The sequence below is a fragment of the Lupinus angustifolius genome, chromosome LG13 (assembly GCF_001865875.1).
Source record: "Lupinus angustifolius cultivar Tanjil chromosome LG13, LupAngTanjil_v1.0, whole genome shotgun sequence".
NCBI lineage: Eukaryota > Viridiplantae > Streptophyta > Magnoliopsida > Fabales > Fabaceae > Lupinus > Lupinus angustifolius.
In genome coordinates this window covers 2339239-2359371 of record NC_032021.1, presented here as the reverse complement: position 1 = coordinate 2359371, position 20133 = coordinate 2339239, and the positions used below count along the sequence as shown (strand labels likewise).

The window sequence follows — 20133 nt, the reverse complement described above, 5'->3', positions numbered from 1 at the left end:
AGATGAAATCTAGCTAAATTTGAAGAAGGAGCCACAACATAATGAAAATGTTAATCATGATCAGAACTCTAATTAGCCATTCAGATTGCTCTATTATTATATGGTCGTTCTCTTATCAAGGATAGTCTTATCCAATGCAAAAACTAGAACCCCTTGGCCCTGCTTCCCTCTTTTGAACAATTATAAATTTCTTATTCATAATCCCTCTTTTGCAAGTTGGGATTCTTTCCTTTATTTCCTTTTCTTTTGATCCAAAAATCAATTCTCAGACGCGAATTGGTTTCATGGAACCATGAACATGAGGGACCACAACATTGTCGGGTCACCAACCAAATTACAAAGTATACTATTTGTATTCATTGGTCGGCCTAATATTCATGCAGACCTACCTACCTTATTGTTTCTTCTACCTCAACTTCCTTCGAGACCCTCACTTCCCTTATATTTGCAAACCTATTGTTGATAGCTTTCAATACATTTTTGCGTGCACGAACATTCTTATTACTCGTGAGTATGGGCTGGACGATACTGACACCACAACATAAATAGAGAAAAAGATACATGACAATTTAAGAGTTCCTTATAATGTTACTTTATCATTTATTATTCATTTTCAATTATTATTGACTCTTAGATAAAACAATACAGAAGAATGATGTCATATGATGCATTGATTGTGTATAAAATTTTATATTATTTATACATAGATATTACACTTATATAAATAAGGTTCAAAATAAAGGACATCAGGGAATGACAACATACATATGTAATGTTAAATAAAACTAGATAGGAGCATGAACAAAGCATTTAAATTGAGAGTCAATGTTTACATGTTATCCTATGATAATAAGTCTCACAAAAAATACCAAGAGTCATCACTTTATAACATATGCATTTTTCTCTTCACAACAAATATCAAACAACAATGGATGGACTATTTTTCTAATTTTATTTTGTTTAAAACCTTCTTACCTTTCCAATTTCAGAGGAGTGATAGTGTCCGACGCCTACACCGCTATAGAGAGGTGCTATTACTTCATAGTCCATATACATTCTCTCCATTGTAAAGAAAATTTTGCATATTATTTGAAATATGAGTTTTGGCATGTGTAACCAATGACACATTTTTAATAACTGAAAATATGTATCACAATCTAGTTTACATTCTTAGGTTGCTAAAAATGTGGTTGGATACATTAGAAAACGTGAAATAATTAGAATTTTCATGACTTGGATAGCTAGAATTAAATTGCATATATTGTGGGTGTAAAAAGTTTCATATCAATATCTACTTTTTTTACATGTGTTTTAATAATAAATAAGAGAAACAACGATTGATGATAAACATCAGATTGTAAACAAATTAATAAGAAGTTGATGTCAAACTTTATATCCACAAAACATATCATTTAAATCCATATAACTAGCATACTTAATTCTAATAATTTATTGTTAATGATATAATTGATATAATGTACCATTTAAGTGAAGTGATCCAATGTTATTATAAGGGTAAGAATTGTTATGCATAAACTTTGGGGAATCTAGCAAGTTTCCTTATGTGGCCCCACAGAAGGACATAAATAGGGTAAACATATTATTCAAAGTGGCCTAGCACTAGCAGTTCCTTTCTTTGACCCTAAAATTAGGACAATATATACCATTCATCGTGGTGCACATACACTTTTTCTTTGGTTAGTGCTACTTCCAGAAATTTTCATTTTGGTTCTGAACCATTCAAAAGATGGTGGAGAATCCGTGCCATGAACAAGAAACGTAGCCACAACCAAAAGATGAAAAAAAAAGTTCATACTTCTGCACCCAAATAAATAAGCGCTATTACCACTTTTGGGTTGTGGTGTGAATCATATTTATTACACTTCTCCATTTTGGAAGAAAAAAGGTTCATGTAGATGCCGTAAAAGAAACCGCAACCTCAAGCTACGAATATCTTATGGATTATTGATGATCAGAAAAAGACTTCAACTAATTAATAGACAACATATTTTTTTGGTATCAAGGGTGTCCCCGAACTAATCTTTTTTCGGGTTCGTGGTTGCTCCTCACAACAAGTGTCGCTCATAAGAATCAAATCATCAATCTTAAAGATCAAGTAAGATCTTACACCATTAGACCAATATCTTGTTGGTTTAATTGACATCATATTAAGCTACCAAAACGTTAGAAATATAACTAAAACAACTTATATAGGATCGTTGGTCAATGCATAAAGTTGATATTAATGTTGTTACCTAAACTCTGACATATAATTAAATGGATGTTAATATTTTCCCTTTCCTATGTAGTCCCTTGAAAATTGAAATATTGATAAAGCCGTATCCTACCCCCTTTGAGGAGGAATAGGGTTTGGGAAGGTAGAATTTCACTAATGGGTTATGGGTGTCACTAAGATCTACCATTTGTAGAATGAGCTGGTTTTACCTTTAGAGGCAAAGATATGGGCACATTCATCTGCATGCACTTGCTTAACCTGGTTCAAGTGGGAACATATATATAATGGTGTAAGATCCGATTAGATTTTTAGATATATCAAAATGAAAAAAAATCAATTTTTAGAAACATACATTGAGAGTGAGAATCATACACCTGAAATATACTAATTCCTTAACCAACTATTAGTTATACAAAAAAAAATAGTATTTTTTTCTTCCAAAAGGTGGATATGGCTTAAATGCTTAATGCGTGATTTCCATTCATTAACTACGCATCAATCATGGTTTACATTAAAGATTTGCGTCCCTATCAACGTAATCAGAAGGCATCTCATGGTGGATACTTTCCTCTTTACAAAAGTGGAAAATCCACTCAACTACCTAATTAATGAAATGTTAATAAATTATGTATCCATATCACACTATCACTTAGGAAGATTACTAACTAATTCTTTACGGCAATCTCATCCCAATCTTATGAAAGTATAATCTTAACTTAAGATTTTTAGTGTTACATTACACATGTGGCTGACCATTAAGTGAAGTTTTAATATTGAGTCATTTATATTCAAGACTTTTATTTAAGGTTCTGATTTTTTTTCGATGGTAAATATTTAAGGTTCTGATGAATAAGGTAGTGAATAGTGACATATAATTTAATCTAGTTGCTCATATATTTATCATCGTTAATCTCACTTTCTAGAATCTGCCTTAGATTTAGTGGAAGTGTGTGTATTTTGTCATCTTGTACGTCTCTTAGCATCCATCGTGACAAAAAATATGGCAACGTGGGATAAAATGGATGAACAGGTAAAGATGAATGCTCAATGTAAAGTTTTTTAGATTGTTATTGTATCACTCATCATTTATAATTAATCAATTATTTATTTTTAAATAAAAGGAATATAAATAAATAATAAATAATATCTTGATTATATATAAACTTTTATAGTATTGATGTATAAATATTACATTTATCCGAAAATTTGTGCCAAATCATTCAACTATCTCTTTCAAAATGTCCTACTTTCCCCCTCACCTTCTTATCTTATATTATAATAATGATATAAAAAATCTCATATTATTTGAATGCAGCGTCTCCACGTATACCTTCCATTATCTTATTGTTTTCATTATTTGAAGTCATTCTCAAATGCTTATTGTTGTCACCATACTTATTTTTTCATTACTTTATGGCTAATGTTTGTAGTTCAAATAGTGAAACTTTCTAGATTAGTCATTTTGTGCTACAATAATTCTAAATTCTGTTGCCTCATCCACTTACAAATCTTTCAAATTGTTATATAACAAATGTTTTAAATTAAAATAATGATGTAACTACTTCTCAATACTAGTTTCTTTTATTTTAGAAGATATCAAAAAGAGTATTTATTATAAGATAAACAAGGCTCTTCTTACGTTGTTTTGATGTGCCGACCATGGATTGAGTAACGTTACGTATTTAGACACTTGTGCACTTCTGATATCGAATGCAAAATTATATATACTCCGTCTCTAGATAAATGCTTTAATATTAATAACGTTGACTAAACTCTAGTAAAGTGTATTTTCCTTCTTTTTCACAATAATAGGTACCACGTATTATATATAGTAATAGTGTTTGATCTGAACGTCTTTTAATTTTAGAAAATGGTACATAACCTTGTTTTATTATATTACTGGCATATTGAAAAGTATTTCCCATGTTTAATTAGTACTTAATCATTTCCCCCTGTTTTAACACATGATAACATACATAGTTGGAACTTTTATCCCAAGTTGCTTACTTCAACTAGTAATGGTTAAATTAAGTAAATTTATAGTAGAAATTTACAGTTCAAACTAAAACAACAAATCCTTATCCAAACAAGTCCTTTTTTTTAGTTTCCTACATGTATTCTCGAACTCGGGTTCTTGCTTAAGGGAAATCAAACATGTACCACTTAAATCAACGTCCATTGATATGCAAACTAGTCCTTTGAAGAGTAAGAAGAAAATAAGTATAAAAAAATTAAATCAAGCTTTAATGCTAAAAGAAGTAATTAATCTATAAAAGTATTTTATTAATAAAAATAAAATTCATCTGACAATCTTTCCCAACATTAATCTTCAACTATAAAATAGAAAAGAGTTAATGCACACCAAAACTAAATAATAAATAAAAAAAGATGCATATACGAAGAAAATAAGAATTTTTTACATTGTCAATACATTGTATACAATTATCTTTATTAACTCTTAAATAAAACTAATACTAACTATGTATAAATTCTTACACTATCAATATATATGTATTACACCTAATAAAAAACTTATGAAGTATTTAAGGAGTGTCAAAATTAGATAATTCATGAATAGCTTTGTTCACTTGCTACATTATATGATTTATATCTATTTGCCTCACAATCACCCAGGAGCAATAATCCAGTGTTGCCAATCCCCGCATGAAACACCTCCCTTATTGGTTGGCTTCTCTTCCCCGTCACATGTAACGGCTCCGTCACAACAACGGAACTGTAACGCGTGGATCACCGTTTGAATCACAACTATACGCGTAAGGAACTGGGTCCCACAATGACACGTTACTAAATGGGCCCGGTTGAAATTATCGAGACGTTGACCACTTTATTAGTTTTTATTATTATTGTTATTATTATTATTTCCACCAATTTTTTAGAAACGTTTAATCAAAATGTGATTTGTGGGCCCTTGGCAGTTTTCGATGGACAAAGATCTTTGCTAACCAGCTCGCACAATTGTTTCGTTACGTCATCAAAGCAGTGTTTGATTTAAAAATAAAATATAAAAAATATGATTTAATATGTATACACTCATAGTGCAAGTGTTTTTACACTATTAGTAAATCTCATCTTTATATATCAGCCAATATTAACTTTCAAATAAGAGTATTACAAATAATCACTGCATAGATTTTAAACTCTAGAAAATATACAAGATACTATTATTATGTAAAAAAAATCAATGAAAACTGAATAAATCTGTCATATTTGGCTTTTTTATTTGGTTTGACTGGATGAATTTTCGGATGTTGTTTTCAAAATTGGCTCAATCTAATTCACATCAATTAATATTTATATGATATATTTAACTAATACGTTTTACTATACTAACTCATATTTGACACATATATTACTCGACATTATTTGAAGCATATGAAATAAGTAATTTGCTGCGTGGTTGGATAAAGCTTAACACAAATGGTGCATTCTGTGATGATAATGGTGGTTGGTTCATGAGATATAGTTACCATATTAAAGCATTTGTTCTGAGTTTAATGCTGAACTTTGGGGCATTCTATGCGATGGTAGCCAGAATTTAAATGGTGGCTAAGCAAGGAAGAGAGGTTATTATGTCTCATATTATGTCCTGATTAGATAGCAAATTGGAGTTTATTCATAAATTATGTTCTTCATAGAATTAATTGTCCTACTCCCCAAGCTTCTTAATCTAATCATTAGTGATTTAATCGGGGTCACTATGTCCCTAATGATTAATTCTAGTTATTCCGAATGGCTAAGCAAATAAAATCGCATTTTTTGTTTCACTAGTAAGATTTAATTCTCAAGTCTTTAATTTTTTAAGTTTGATGATCTTTTATATATTTAGAATTAGAATGGAATTGATATAGGAATTAATATTAGAGTGAATATAATTAAAAAAAACCAAAAATGAAGATGAGGCGGGTTGTACACGGATTTCCCCAATCCAATGAGGTTACATTTAATATATTTTTGCATCCCTATTACTTGATGCGATTACATTTACTATCTCACAATTTATATCACTACATATGATAATAAATAAATATATTTAAATTAAAATTTTAATTATTAAATATTTTTCAGGTTAATAATACATAAAATGACACAAATTATAACACAGAATATATCCCACTTGATTTAGGAATTTGCTAAACCACCTTCTATCTATGTTAACTCAATGTGATCCGTTAGAAAGTAATTAATTATTATACTTTTTGAATTAAATATATTAAATCATTTTTATGTTCCCCACCCTACATTAGCATTACTTTTAAAAAAATAATGTAATATTTATATATTGATAATATAATATACACCTGAATGCATATACATGTTTTGAAGGAATGCAATACAGCAGATTACATCCCTAGGTAATCGAAAAGACAGAGAGACCCGAATTTGTTTGTCTTTTTTCTCTGCTTGATGAGTACAGAACATTAGTTTACAATTTATTCCCACCTCATATTTTGACCCACAATTTCATTAAAAGCACCACTCAAGTCCAACAATCCCAACACACACATTACATTTTCACAACACTGTTCCACAACAACAACACAACTCTCTCTCTCTCTCTCTGCGAACTCTCATTTTGATTTTCCTGTACTTGCTTTCTCACGTTTAAGGTGATTTCTTTCTAGCTTCTGTTTCTATTCTCATAGCTCAAGCAGAGAGAAGAGAGAGAACATGAGTTGCTTTTGTTACACAGGGAAATCAACCAAAAAATCGGTGGAGACCAAAGATTATAGCCACACCCACAAGCTCACTAATCACACTACCACAGGTAAATTTTATTTTTTGATTCTACTTACTTGAATGTTATGATTGAATGCATTTTACTACTACACAGATAAAAACATGTACGGTTTTGTACCCATTTTCTGTGATCATGTTGATACTTATATTTATTCTCTAAGTGATTTCTTTGATGGGTATGTCCTAATTTGATCAAAGTTAAAATTTTCATTATTATTTTAATTATTGCCCATAGTGGGGTCATCTGGGTTTAATTTGAATGCATCTGTTTCCATTTTGAACGTTTCTTTCACATGAATCATCATTTTCACTCAGGCATACCTTAACAAAAAAAAAAAAAAATCCATTTTGAATATCTGCGGTTTGTTTTTAAAAATTAAAATTTTCCATTCCCAAATTTAGAAACGTTGGATGAACTTGGATCCATATTCCAAATTTGCAACTTGTCATTTTGTGGTTTGTTTGCTTTCAAGCTTCGGTGCTGTGTATGATGTTTTGGTTTTGTACTCACCTCGGATTAACTTTCTTACATTATGTGTGTTCTGTTTGTGTTGTACTAGATAAGGTCAAAGGTGATTTAAAAGTGAATGGGAACAAAGAAGATGGTTATAAGGGAGATCAACTTGCTCTGGATGTAAAGAGTTTAAATATGAAACATGAGGTTTCTGAAGATGGAAAAGATAACGTTAGCAGGGCGCAGTCATTCATCTTCGAAGAACTTGCAGCTGCAACAGGAAATTTTAGATCAGATTGCTTTTTGGGTGAAGGAGGTTTTGGCAAGGTTTACAAAGGGCAATTGGGGAAAATAGATCAGGTTTGTTTTTATTTTAAAAAAGAGAGTAATAATATGGAATTATTAATGCATTGAACCTGATCCAGCTATTGTCAATGTGTTGCACATTTATGCGCTAGTGAATTTAAATGACTACATGTTAGTCTTACGGTGTTTACGGTTTCTTTCAAATTCTGGTGAGATCATGCTTTGTTATTTTTTGTATAGGTTGTAGCTATAAAGCAACTTGACCCTCATGGAGTTCAAGGAATTCGGGAATTTGTTGTTGAAGTGTTGACACTGAGTTTGGCAGATCACACTAACCTTGTCAAATTGATTGGCTTTTGTGCTGAGGGAGAACAAAGGCTATTGGTTTATGAGTACATGCCATTGGGATCTTTGGAGAACCATTTGCTCGGTATGTACCATAATCCTAATATCTTATTTTTCTTCATATAGAATAGAATCGCTATACTGTCAGCAGCATTGTTTATCATTGGCTCATCTCATTTTCTCTCCTGTTACTGTAGATCTTCCCCCCGGTAGAAAACCACTTGATTGGAATACAAGGATGAAAATAGCAGCCGGTGCAGCTAGAGGTTTGGAGTATTTGCATGATAAAATGAAGCCTCCTGTCATTTATCGTGACTTGAAATGCTCTAACATTTTGTTAGGCGAGGGATATCATCCCAAGTTATCTGATTTTGGTTTGGCAAAAGTAGGCCCAAGTGGTGATAAGACCCATGTTTCAACAAGGGTTATGGGTACATATGGGTATTGTGCCCCCGATTATGCAATGACAGGTCAGTTAACATTCAAGTCAGATATTTACAGCTTCGGGGTTGTTCTTTTGGAGCTCATCACTGGCAGGAAAGCCATTGACAATACAAAATCTCCCAAAGAGCAAAATCTTGTCGCATGGGTATGTCAAGTCTCTTTACCTATCTTTATTGTTTAATGTGGGAACCCTCTTTGTTGATTTGTTTCTGTTGAAGTTATTCTTATGGACTTTTTATGGCTGAGAACTTGAGTTGCAAGTTCAATTACTTGTAACCCTGTGGTGCCATCTTTATAAGAACTGTGGCTTTGCGTTAGGGTTGGCGGTTAGTTAAAGTATCCAGGTAGGAATTTGTAGGATGTTGTACTGAGACTCATCAATCTTTGTTGCCAGACCAGCCTGTTTTATCATTTTTTCTCTCGAGCACTGCAAAGTTGAAAAGCTTGTCATTTTTCTGAAGTTACCTCATTAATCTGTCTGCTCATGCCTCCCCTTTCATAGACTTCAAGTAAACTCGATTGACATTAGTTGAGAGTCTAGTGATGCTGAACTGTACATATCATCGCAAGCCTTTGGCATGAAAAAATGGGTGAGCAAGGATTGTACCCTCCGAACCCATCAAGGAGCATTGGGCCCAATACTAAGCACGGTGACTATACCCCTCAGTGCTAAACCCCACTGGAAAAGCTTACAACATGGGCCCATCAGAGAAATAAATGGAGCAATTCAATGCCCTGCAAAATGGTGCCTTTGCCTGGTGACTAGTGAGGAATCAAGCTCGAGCTCTCAGGGCGAAGTGAACAATCTTCTACCACATTGAGCGCAATGCTTGGTGATATGCCCTTCCTTTGTCTAGTCATTGGAAATAATACGTGCTCTAATTTCCATCCATTGTTTACTTTAAGTGTGGTGTTTAATACACAACAAATTGGTTTTGCATATTTTATGTTCTTACTTAGCTGGTACTATAGGTAACTGGAAAGATCGAAGTTATCGGCTTTATAATTTAATGATGTCATATAACTCGAGTACAAATAAAAGTCATAATATAGCTTGATTCTATTTCATTGAGGATATAGGAACAAATGTCTCAATTTTGAAAATTTCCAATTATTGTGTACTTGATAAGTTACCTAAATTGATTAAAACTCATTCTACTTCTTCCAAAAAATTTACCTTTGGTACACATGCATTGTTTGCAGGCAAGACCCTTATTCAGAGATCGAAAGAAATTCTCACAAATGGTTGATCCATTGCTTGAAGGTAAATATCCGGTGAGAGGATTATACCAAGCTCTTGCTATTGCTGCAATGTGTGTTCAAGAGCAGCCTAATATGCGGCCTGTTATAGTTGATATCGTTACAGCTCTAAATTACCTTGCTTCCCAGAAGTATGATCCTCAAATTCATCCTGTACAAAGATGTAGAAGTCCATCCTCTCCGAGAGCGAGAAGGGATTGTGATTATAGACATAAACATACTGTTAGTGATGACAGAAATGAAACAGACAGATCTGTAAACTAGGTGGTAGATTATTTGTCTGTTGATATTTGATGTGTCTAGTTATCAAGTTTTGTTTCATAGGATATAAGTGGTGCTATTGAAAATGTAAGTTTTTCACATGATGAACATTTCTTCTTTTAGTATTCCCCTCAGTGTATACCTGACCAGATATCAGTCTTGTATTTAAGATGCATCTCCATAGGTTTCTTCTTTTGCCCATTTATTAGAGTTTAGATTCAGTAGATTGTACCTAAATTTCTGACATTGTAATTGAAAGTTTATAGCTTGGTAGCTAGTTGCATCAATTAGAGTTGTTTCACATAAATTATTAGTTGTGAAACCCTTAAAAGGGCATGTGATATATTGGGTCCAATAGGTTGGGGTAAAATTGACATTTTTTGAAGAAAAAATTAAAGGGCATAAATGAGAGGTAAATTATTGGAAGAGTTTATAGCTTTCAGAAAGTCATAATTTTCATTTATTTTTGGATATATGTAAGTTTGTTCAGCCAAACACACTCCTTTATCGTTGATCTTTTACTCAATTTCATTAGATTGCATCAGAGACTCAAATTGTCCATACCTAATGTTAGCACAAAAATAATTTGTATGAATAGTGCATATCACATCAGTTCTTTATACCAATTTGGTTGGAAATGAGTGGAACTTGACCTAGTTGAGCACGATTGTTGTTGACTTAAATCGTGTTTAATATGAATCACTTCTTCAACTCTAGATTAATTCAATTAAAATTTAGAGTAAATTAACTACACCCTAAGTTTTAGTGAAATTATAAACTACCTCTCAATTTTTTACACCTACACAAACCTTCCATTCCTTTTATTACACTGATCTGCATAAGAAATAAGTATAATCTTTTAAATAAAAAATGTGATAAATGTAATTAAGTTAAACAAAACATGATATATTGTGAAGAGAAATCCAAATAATATGATCAATATTTCTTTATTAAGAACATTTGAACTGAAATTTATATTGTCCATACCTCTAATGATGACCATACATGTGTGTAGATGAGGCTTTTAAATTGATTTAGATGAAGATTTTAATTTTAGCATATACAATACTATATTCATATATTAATATAAAAACTATACTCTATACTAATTATAAAATGTTTGTTAAAATATGTATATAACTATATGATGGATCCATTTATACCCAAGTTAAGTTACACTAGTTACATTCAATCTTAGTCATTCATTTTCTTAAATCCAACGGATCAAATAAGTGAGTGAAATAAATGACGAGATATAAAAAGAGAAATCTTAAATAATTTTTAAGTTCCACTCATTTAGTTTGATGGATTTAAGAAAATGAACGATCGAGATTGAGTGTAACTTAACTTGGGTGCAAACGAATCCCTCCTCTAACTATATATATATATATATATATATATAATATTTATGTATGATTATATATTTAATAGGTATAGATTTAAAGATTTTACATCTTGGTATACGTATATGTATATATATTTATTGCTGAACTTTTGTTTTTCCATGTATATATTCCTTCTTATATATAGATCTGTAAGAAGTGCAATGATCCAAAAATGGTAATTGGCAAGCTTTGGTTTTTCCATGTGAAGAAAAATAAATTTCATCATGGTTATATAAAGGTAACTAAGCATTTGAAGGTTACGATATGTTTGGCTAAACCACCCTTTAGTTTTGAATATCCTTCCACCAACACACAAATCACACTCAAGTGCATTGGCCCTATGCTGAGGGATTAAGATCATGTTTTTACAATATGGATAGCATAACACTGCTTAATTGAGAAGACTCTGTTACATCCATCACACTTAAATGTTTCCACTTTCCATGACATGCAAACTGAATTGGTTTAATGTAGTTGCCAAATAACATTGTACTGTTGCAACTCAGATGTAATTTCGGTATACCGTAGTTTGACGTATCAGCAAAAACTCATTTGAATTGTATTTTTTACTTACACATTTCAGTATGCGATAGTTATCCCATAAGAAAAATTAACTTGTGATTTCATTAGTAATACGAATGAATTACATATGATAATATAAATCTTTATGCAATATTATAGAAATAAGAGTAATAAGAGTGAATACTCATTTTAGTCCTCATGTTTTTTGATCTTACAACTTTAGTCTTACAAAATTTAGAAATCTAAAATTGTTCCCAAAATTTTCAAATGTTTGTCAATTTAATTATTTATAGCATGTTCTATAACATATAATAGAGAGAAATTTGGCCCTAAAATAACTAACTTTACCATCATCTAAATTTTTTTAGAACCATTTTAATTTGTATCAATTTTTTTGAGACGAAATTAAGTAGGTAAAAAAAAAAATGAAGGATAGAAATATTTTACTCTAAAAATAATAACTGTATCTTCTCTCAAGATATCTCTTATCATGTAAGAGTGAAAAGCTACTGAAAGCAGAAAGCATATTTAGCACGAGAAAATACATTCGCGCCAAATTTTTTACTTGTTAGCGTGCCTAACGAACTAACCAATCAGTTAAACAAAACGCGAAGTCTCCACCTTCGAACTACTTCACAGATTTTCCTCAGAATCGCAATTTCACACCATAAATTCCATTCCTTCATCTACATTTTCCCACAGATTCGCATTTTCGCACCATAAATTCCATTCCTTCATCTACTTCTTCTGTTCTCTTTGTTTCAGTGCTGCTTCCAAATTGGAAAAAAAATGCAGTTGAGATCGGCAAGTTCAAATTTGCGTGGTTCAGGTGAGGAGCAGCACAATGGTGCACAGCGAAGAAGATCTGGCGATGATGATTTTCTTGAAGACCTTCCTCTTTACCACCGACGGAGTGCCGCCGTGAGGAGGGATACTTCCCGGTCACGGTCGCCGGAGAAATGGATTCACGTAATTCCTGTACTTGTGCTACTATGCTTCTTCTTTCTTTGGTGGTTCTCTTTTCCAGGTACCGTATCAATTTTCGTTTATTTATCAATTATCATATTTCATTGATCAGTGATTAGCCACATTCTCGTGTTCAAGATTTTGGATCATATTCTTATGTTTATCGATAGGCAATGAAAAAAGTGATGCAGAGAGAAAAGGGTAAAGAATGGTTAAGAATACTTATTTAAAAAATGCACAGTTATTTTTTTTTTATAAACGTGTCATTGGGTTGAGTTTGGAATATTGAAGCGTAACTCAACCATGTCTACAAAGACATTAGATCAAAATTTTAGACACAAGTCTAATGTGATTTTCTTCGGGTTGAGACAAGTTAGTTGAATTGGTCAAGTCTTGAACACTATCTGTATTAAAACATGCTCACAAGGCAATGGTTTTGGATTGCCATTAGAAGGAAGGACACTTGAAATTATCATGTGGTAGGAGAGATATTCAGAATTGCAGTAATTGTAATTATTGTCCCCGGCCAATGATACATTGTCACAGTAATAAAAGAATTTTTTTTAAAAATAAAAAGTAACATTTTAATTGACCTGTCATAGAGAATGAGGTCGGGACAAGTGATTTTTGTCCAAAAAAATATACCTTTTTAATAATTAAAAAATACAGGCAAAAAAACTCAGTATACTATGGGAGCAATTGAAGTTGTGAAACTAAGTTTAAGACTTTACATTAAGGATAATTGATTTTTCATGCTTCTAAATCAATTCTTACTGTCCATGATCTCACTTGATAAGTGTTTTTTGGAGTTGAATTACCTTCAATTTGCTGATAAAGTCTTTTGATCTTTTGAAAACAGTGCATGTGGATGTGAAGGATGGTAGGATTACATCCATAAAACCAATTGGTCCACCACTACCACCTAATGATACTCGTATCGATTTTACCATACTGGCTGCTGCTACTGCATCATCACCAATTCCTCTATTCCCTCAAAATCTATTAGGGGAGGAGGAGGACGAAACATACTTTCCTCCAGCAAGTTCACCTAATAATTGAAGAAACATTTCGTTCAGTGAGAAGAATAAATGGGGGCAGAGGCTAAAGGATTGAGGATTTCTGGAGTCAACCCTCCTCAGATAAATTTGAGGTGTTCATTAGATTAGATAGAATAGAAATACTATCTTAATCTGTGAGTTTTTCATTGGAAGTATGGGAATTTGATGTCCTTCATACATAGAATGCATTCCATGACATAACAACCAGTGATATGTTTTTTTGAATTTACATAGAGGAAGAGGGTAAAAAAAGTGTAGAATGTGACATTATGGTCCATGAAAGTACTTCAATTTGTGTTCTGTGGACTTTTTGATTCAATTACAACTAGGGAATTGGGAAAATCATTGGAATTTGGAAGCTCAATTCCGACCTTAATGATTCAATAATTTCAATTCACTAACCTCTCCCCCTTGACAACTTCCCACCCATAGGTGCATTGTTGTTGAGCTCTTACGTGACCGTTGAACTCTACAACAGTCCCTCCTTGGTGACTGAAAAACAAATTTTTGAATCAGTGAGTTCAAGGATTCATTTCAATGTTGATCGATAAACAATTTCAAGTTAATATGAAAGGTTTTGCATCTTTCTGTCTGTAATGCAAAAGCTTACAGCCTTTTCAGTCTATAACATGTGCTTTAATTATCACAAACACATGTAAAGCACAGTGCACCTTATATGACAGGAGGTATGAAAAGAAGAAGAAAAATTAGAGGCAGGTATCTCATCATATAATAAGGTATGGAGTAATGCATGTATCGGTATGAATTTTGGAGCATCCTTACCCTTTGCCAGCGAAGAGGATCCCGTCTTTTTGTAACTATGATGGAATCAATTTCTTCTGGTGACTCCATTTTCCAGTTGCAGTATGGGGGATTAGATTTGTAACGAGCATAAGTACCAATAATTTTCTTCCTGGCAGGATCATATCGAGTTCTGTTCATATAGAAAAGGAAGGCTTTCTGACAAGGATTTTTAGCTACAGGCCTTGTGTTGAAGGCATATGCGGTGTAATCAGCTCTTCTATACCAATTGAGAAAGGTCCGTGTAGGCATCTCTAGCTCTCTAGGGGATAATACCCCCCTTAGAACTTGAACAACATAGCCCCATGAAACAGAGATGGACCAGTATCTGTCATGGTCATAGCAGATTGACTGTTGCATTACACTACTTGAGTCTTGCTTGACCGATTTCATTAGGTGTTGCAGTGATTCTACTCGATCCATGTTTGGGAATAACGGTTGCACTACGTCGAGGTGGTGCAATGTCACTAGGGGGGTCACAGGATGTGCCCCAAGAAGGCCTAATAGGTCCCCATACACATCATACTGCACAATCAACAAAGATAAAGGCACATTTCAGTTCTTTCCAAACACAAAAGAAACAAAATCACCACTCACCAGACATTCCAAATGATAATGACACTCTCCATTTAAGCAAATCGTATTATTGTTTGACATTAGTCTATTATAAGTAGTTGCAATTACGATCACTATATTATGGTTTTGATAGTTTTTGTAACCATGTCGCAACTACAATTGCAGCTTTTATCCTACGATTATCTGCAATTGTGATCACCACAAAATAATCACAACTATAACAGTAGCCATGAGTAGGGTTAATTACCTGGTGAAACCCAGTTTCCCTTGTTAATGGTACCCCTAGCTCTGCCATACAAGCGTGCATTCTATCATCACTGCCATACAAAGCAGGGTATCGCTGAATGCAACGGTCCTGCATCCTTGCAAGCTCCTTAGCCAATGGATAGCTTATAGCGAATCCTCCCCCACCATATGCCATGGTGTACGAGAAATGTATATTCTGAACATGGCTCTCCGATGAGCTCCCAATATAATAGAACTGAGTATGATCATACTTGGAAAGAACTCTGACCAAATTATCAACCACAAACACTGTGTCATCATCTCCCATCATAAACCATCTCACATCCTTCAAACCAAGCCTCAATGTCTCTGACACAACCCTTGAAATCCTCAATGCAGATCTCTGCCCCTGATGATTCGTATATTTAAACTTCGTGGTGTCCTGAGAAATTCGAGTCTGTGGTAACCCCTCATTAGCTTTTGTACTCACTTTTTGATCCAACCAGACAACCCCTCTTGTTTTATTAGGCTTCCACCACACCTTGATGTATTCTTTTCTCTGGTTCCACAAATTTGATGAAGCTGCTATTCCAAACACAATGTGATTGAGCTCTGTGTCAAATCTTTGAGATAACTCATCAATGGGTGTTTCTTCTACTTCCTCCTCTTCTTCTTTCTCCTTTTCTTTTTCAACCTCAGTTATTTTTCTCTCTTGAACAACAGCATCTATATCTGAGGATGTATTAGTATTACTAATCTCAAGCTGTTTTTGTTCTTGGATGTCATTGTCTGCATTTTCTAAATTGATTGAGGTGGTAGAACATTGTAGCCGCTTTTTATTGGCAATGAGGAGAAGGTTGGAAGAATATATGATGTATAATATAATCATGAGTAGGATGAACCAAGGAATGGTGCGTTGCTTAAAAGAAGGGTACATTTGGTGTTCTTTCAGTTATAATAACTTGTTTTCTAGAGTCTTCAATTCCTTTCAGGTTGTTGCTTTTGTTGCCTTACTATTTCTGTTCCTGAGTATGGAAATGGAGGGAAATGAAAGCTCAGAATCATTCGGATCACATACACTTGAGGATAGAGAAAGAGAGATTAATCATTTTCCTAGTATTTTGTTTACTTATGTTGTTTAATGAAGTTTGTTATAACACTGAGCGAAGTTGCATGCGTTTAAAATGGAAGCAATGTTGAAAAAAACATACTTGATTTTTGTTTTTAAAGTTTAGATTTAATGTAGTTTCAAGCAAATTTTTATGTTTTATGCTTTATTATTTATGGTCCTCCACAATTCTTTCTTGTCCAAAACTCTTTTGTTCCTTTTTCTCACTCCTTCCTTATACCACTAGACTATTGTATAGAATGGACTTTCACAAATTCTATTTTCAATATCCATAGCAAGGGAAGATAAAAATGTTGGAAGTTTAACAAAGGGACAAGAATAGAATTTAATATTTAATTTTCAAGGAATTCATTCTTCAAAAGCAATTGGGTCTGTGATATTTTTCAACTCTCCTTTTACGATAATAGATTGCCTTCATTGTCAACGCTCTTATTCAACATCTTTATGACATCACGATGATCATTATTTATTTTTTAGTAATGATAATTGGCAATGTTACTATCTTCTCTTATATCTCAATTTTCTTTTCACTTGGGAAGTTTTTAATTAACAAATCTTTCAAAACCTTTTGGATGAATATATCAAGCTGCTATCATTTATAGATGCACTAAAATATTTAGAGAAAAAATGTATGCACCCTAAGAATTTAATACAGTCATACCGTTATCCAATATTCATTTTTTAATCATTATTAGCTCTTCAAATACAAATGAATAATAAAATATATATTAACTATATATAAATTTTTATATTGACAATACATGAATATCACATTCAAACTTTTATCCTTTCACATTATTAGTGTAGACATATTTAAAGCCTATGTTGACTGCATGCATTGCTTTTTTTTTTTTTGCAGTTATTCTTCTGTATGAAATGCTTTATGGTATACTATTCTTTTGCAATTTCAGCCACTTGTACTTGTAATTAAGCATGGTAGTGACAGACTGACAGTGACCTCCAAAGTTTTAACTTGTAACCTACGAACCACAAAATCCATTACACATAAGAAAAAACTCATTATTTCAAGAAAAGTACAAAATTTATTACTTAATGCTAAATGAAAAAGAAAAGGAACTAAAGATGATAATTTTTTACATCATCTACTATTATTCGTTTGTATTACATTTATTTAAAAATCAATAATAATTAAAAATAAATATTAGATGAAACAATTATAAGTACAAATTTTTTCTCTTGTTTTTTTTGTTTAAGAAAGATGATGTGATAATAAAGTGAGTAGTTTTTGGGTAATGTAAGAATGAATGTTTAGGTAGAGTGAGTGATAGTAGAAGAAGAAGGGACATGTTTGTGCCCCACATCGCTTTCTAATAAAGGTTCAATACAAATTCCATTGAGATATCAGCATTGATAAAACAAGGTTTCATGCCTCATCATTCCTTCACTTTCTCACCTTCTTCAACCTCAACCTTCTCTTCTCCTCAAACCCTCTTCCAAATCATGTCCCACCATGACAACCGCCACAAACTGCATGGCCGGTTAACCAACCTGCTACAAGAACCTCCATTCGGCGGTGACGTGAAGCTCACGGTGGTTTCTAGGGACGGGTTTAAGGTTTCAATGGAGGTGCATAAGAGTGTTCTGGGTGAGAAGAGTCGATTCTTCGCGGAGAAGCTTCGAGGTGAGAGTAGGATGTTGCATTCAGTAGAAATCAGTGATTGTGACGACGTTGAAGTTTATGTGGAAGCTGTTGTTTTGATGTACTGTGAGGATCTCAAGATGAGGTTCAGGTTCATGGGTGAAAATGTTTCCAAGGTTTTGAGTTTACTTAAGGTATCAATCATAATGTGTTCTGTTTTACCTTTTGAGATAATTTTGATTTACATGAGTTATGTTTTATGTTTTTGTTGTATCTTGTAAGTAGAAGAAAATATGATGTGAGAATTTTTGGTTCAACTAAAAGAGGTGGAACAAAAGAGAAAGGGACAGAACATTTCTTCTATTTTGTTATTTGTTATGTCAACAAAAAGCTACCTTAAAGAGTGATTATTTCACTAAACTATTGTTGGTGTTTTTGTTTTCTAGGTAGAGAAGACTTATAATTATTATACATGGCTTGCCTTATGTTGTAGGTATCAGAAGCTATCATGTTTGACATTGGAGTTGCATCATGCCTTGAATATTTGGAAGCTATTCCTTGGACTGAGGATGAACAAGAGGAAATCATAGCTCAGCTTGGTCATCTGCAACTTCATGACTCTGCATCTCAAGTTCTTCTTCGAGTATCATCTGATCCATCTACCACTGCAAGAGCTGATGACGTCTTCGCGACCCTCATAAGCGGTGTTCTACAAGCAAAAGATGACAAAGCTCGGAGGGAAATGAAAGCTCTGGTATCTAGATTGCTTAAAGAGGATGTACCTAATAATAGCTACAGAATTGATGTTTCTAAAGACACTCTTTATCATGTTTGTCACAGGTGCATTAGTTCTCTTGTCCTATGCCTATCTGAAGCAACTAGCACAGAAGAGAGGCCAGATCGAGGGGGTTTAATGAGTGAAATAAATCGCGAAGCTGACAACATTCAATGGATTGTTGACATCTTGGTTTGCAAAAAGATGGGTGATGAGTTTGTGAAAATATGGGCAGATCAGAAAGAACTTGCTAGACTTCATTCCAATGTTCCAACCATTTACCGCCACGAGATCAGTAGAATCACAGCACAACTATGTATTGGCATTGGAAGGGGACACATATTTGTGTCAAAAGAAATCCGATTTTCGTTGTTGTCAACATGGCTGGAACCTCTATATGAAGATTTTGGATGGATGAGGAGAGCTTCAAGAACAGTTGATAAGAAATTGGTTGAGGATGGACTAAGCCAAACTATATTAACACTGCCTTTACTCCAACAGCAGGCTGTGTTGATGAATTGGTTTGATCGATTTCTTAACAAAGGAGATGACTGCCCGAATATTCAGAAGGCGTTTGAGATTTGGTGGAGAAGAGCTTTCATCAGAAACTATTCACCTGAGCATAATAATACTCAGTTGCAAATAACTATCTGTGATTACCTAAGCTGAAAAATATGCATGCAAGAAACCTTAAGTTACATTGTAAATAATAAGTTACATTTTACATTTCCTCTTCTAGTTTTTCCTGCCCTTAACATTTGTATTTATATTTTTGTCCATTGTACCGACAAGAGAATTTGGCTTTGAAAAGAATTATGTACCAATGAAAGAAAAAACAAGTTAATGCTTGCACAAATTTCATATTTAAAATCACTATCCGAAAAATAGCTAGAAATAGTGGTACTAGAATTGACACAGGGGGCAGTGAGCACATGCAAAACAAGATTTTTAGAGCTATCTAAACTTGATTTAGCAAGATAAGCAGCATGGAGATCCTCAAGGATCTTGCTGTTAAACAAATAATGAGAGTAA

The 20133-nt window shown here is 33.2% G+C and overlaps 3 protein-coding genes across 4 annotated transcripts; 2 read left to right on the top strand and 1 right to left on the bottom strand.

Moving 5' to 3' along the window:
- Positions 6741-10351, top strand: LOC109325689 (probable serine/threonine-protein kinase PBL5). 2 transcript variants are annotated; one of them, XM_019558195.1, is made up of 5 exons: positions 6741-7017; positions 7550-7808; positions 7995-8184; positions 8297-8688; positions 9747-10351. In XM_019558195.1, the coding sequence occupies exons 1-5, from the start codon at positions 6926-6928 to the stop codon at positions 10065-10067; spliced, it is 1254 nt and encodes a 417-aa protein (XP_019413740.1). In that variant the 5' UTR covers positions 6741-6925; the 3' UTR covers positions 10068-10351. The 2 variants fall into 2 exon arrangements, with proteins under 2 accessions (XP_019413740.1, XP_019413739.1); XM_019558194.1 differs by having other exon boundaries at positions 6741-7022; positions 7555-7808.
- Positions 13574-16849, bottom strand: LOC109363257. Its single transcript, XM_019609459.1, has 4 exons — positions 15620-16849; positions 14779-15321; positions 14398-14487; positions 13574-13985 (listed from the first exon to the last, which is right to left on the bottom strand). The coding sequence occupies exons 1-4, from the start codon at positions 16532-16534 to the stop codon at positions 13899-13901; spliced, it is 1635 nt and encodes a 544-aa protein (XP_019465004.1). The 5' UTR covers positions 16535-16849; the 3' UTR covers positions 13574-13898.
- Positions 18029-19925, top strand: LOC109363259 (BTB/POZ domain-containing protein At5g60050-like). Its single transcript, XM_019609460.1, has 2 exons — positions 18029-18520; positions 18820-19925. Exons 1-2 carry the CDS (start codon positions 18113-18115, stop codon positions 19768-19770), a joined length of 1359 nt encoding a protein of 452 aa, XP_019465005.1. The 5' UTR covers positions 18029-18112; the 3' UTR covers positions 19771-19925.